The sequence below is a fragment of the Volvox carteri genome, assembly GCF_000143455.1.
Source record: "Volvox carteri f. nagariensis unplaced genomic scaffold VOLCAscaffold_5, whole genome shotgun sequence".
Classification (NCBI taxonomy): domain Eukaryota; kingdom Viridiplantae; phylum Chlorophyta; class Chlorophyceae; order Chlamydomonadales; family Volvocaceae; genus Volvox; species Volvox carteri.
Genome location: NW_003307548.1, coordinates 2236617 through 2238891, shown reverse-complemented (window position 1 = coordinate 2238891; position 2275 = coordinate 2236617). Strand labels below are relative to the sequence as shown.

Below are 2275 nucleotides of genomic sequence, written 5' to 3'. Positions count from 1 at the left end.
CGCGGCTACGCCCCATCACCCAAGGCAAGCCAGCATTATCTAGGAACAGAACAGTATAAGTATCGTTTCTATGGCGAAAATTATCACCAGGCTTGTACATACATAGCTGCAGGAGTTCGTGAAAAATGCTCGGTGCGCTTTGCGTGAATTAACAATTGGAAAATGTTCCTATAGTATTGTAATGGTAATTATGAGAAACGGTTTGTTAAACAACTTTGTTTTGAGAAAGAAAACTGTGAATCACGTCGAATCATACCCGAAGAGGCCCCCGGACCCCAATTCCGATTCGGGTCCAGTCAGGTCCAATTCAGAGTCCAATTCGCATGAATCAACCCTGATTCGCCCACATGTGAACACGTCCTTACAACGGATAACCACAGCAAACAGTCATGCAGTCATAATCTTCTTCGATTGCCGAGACACAAACCCTATGGAATGCTTAGCGTGCAATTGGGCAACAATTTAATGAAGTATCTCTTATTGCGAGCTGTTTGTAGCTGCGCTTGCGTCGAGCGTTCTGCCTTGAGGACCTGTCATTCAGCTGCAGTCCTCAGTGAACGCTCACGAAATGAAAGAGATTTGGTGCATCAGTATTTATAAACTACTACTTCAAATGGTAATCCTATGTCGACACCAGCAACGCAGCGCAGGAACGAGGCAACGGATGTCCACCAGGCAACGGATGTCCACCAGTCCAGTTTTGCTTGACCATAACGTAACCGATTTGCATTAGAGAAAAGATTGGACAGTGTCGCCTAGCGCGCCTTGCGTGCAAGCCATGGACCAGGAGGCCCAGGATGCCAAGCTGATTGTACATCTTTCAGAAGCATTCAATAAGGACGAGGTGTGGCAGCTGGCCGCCGCAGAAGCATGGAGCAAGGCCACGAATCTGGAACGTGTGCTAATTCGCGGTAGCACAGAGGCCAAACAGCTGAAGTTTGTGGATGTGCTTATCCGTAAGAGTAGGTCATGCACTGGGAGCTGAGAAGGCTTGAAGTGTCGGGAGGCTCTGTGTTGCTGGGTGAGTGGGAGGGTTCTCCTGCCTGAAACTTGAAACAACTCGTCACACGGGTCCCCGACCGCTCCCATGTCCTGCAGCCTCGGCGGCTGGCCTCGGTGCAGGGAGCGCGGCTGGAGCCGGTGAGTTGGTTGTGCTAGCCCAGGCTTGACCTGACCTAAGACAGTGCTGCTGCTGGTGATCATTTCAAGAGGCTGTAGGGTGAGCAACGACACATTTGTAGTTCTGAGTTTGGAGCATGCCAGCCCCATGTGAAGCATTCGGCATGTTATGATTGAATCCCCGATTGCACAACCAGCACCAGCAGGTGGTGGGTGGGGTGCTGGGACATGGTATGCACCAAGGATATGCACACGAAGTGAGTGTGGCAAGGGGCTGCAGCGCAGGACGGGGCCCCTTGCAGGACCATACACTGCGTGCATTATACCACATCATATCCTCCTACAGCAGGCAATGCCATTCCGTGCTCACATGCAGAAGGAGGCGCCCGGGGTGGCTGCAACATCAAACAAGGTCTAACATATATAAACAGCGGGGCGCTGCGTGTTGTGCTGCTCAGTTTTGATGGCTATCTACATCCTTGCACGCCGCTGTGCAGGAGGTGCATGGATGCAGCTGGAATTCGAGAAGCTTGCAATGTTTCTTAACGAGATTCAAGCAACTCTGACGGTGAGGGTTGGCCCTTGTTGTGCAGGGTCACAATTGAAGGGGTATGCTATCACCTTTGGTGTGCTCATTTGCCTGCAAGCACTGCTCCTTTCTGTACAATACACCCTAACCACCCTGTCTGAGCACACCCTGCGCAGAACCTCCAGCTATTTGCCCCCAAGGTCACGATCACTCTGTCATCCTGCTCATCGGCGCAACACAAGCAGATAGAGGAGGCGGTGGGTGTGCGGTTCAACTACATCACAGCCGTTCATGCACCGTGCTGCTGTCCATTTGTGAAGCCCTGGCCTCTGCAGTCCAGGTTCAGCTGGGGAAGTGCCAGTGAGGATGAGCCTAAAACCATCACGAGCACGGTGCAACATCTACAGCAGATCACCCCAGCAGGTATGAGTACGCATATGCAGGACGCTCAGGCGCATGCCGGAGGAGTGGTAGTGGGACGTCTCGTTCGCATATATGGGTTTGCATGGGACTCGTCATTGTGTCAACCTCTGCCCATCAGTTTGCAGCCTTCGGGATCTGTGCCCGTCACTTTATGACCTTCCTAAAGCTGTGCCCAATCCCATGTCATTGTTGCCCTGCAGGCGT

At 52.1% G+C, this 2275-nt stretch overlaps 1 protein-coding gene across 1 annotated transcript; it reads left to right on the top strand.

The window, feature by feature from the left end:
• Positions 1-778: 778 nt before the first annotated feature.
• On the top strand, positions 779-2226 carry VOLCADRAFT_87508 (uncharacterized protein; the record flags this gene model as incomplete). Its single annotated transcript, XM_002947239.1, has 5 exons — positions 779-962; positions 1099-1140; positions 1617-1687; positions 1825-1905; positions 1984-2226. 5 exons carry the CDS (start codon positions 779-781, stop codon positions 2224-2226), a joined length of 621 nt encoding a protein of 206 aa, XP_002947285.1.
• Positions 2227-2275: the final 49 nt, after the last annotated feature.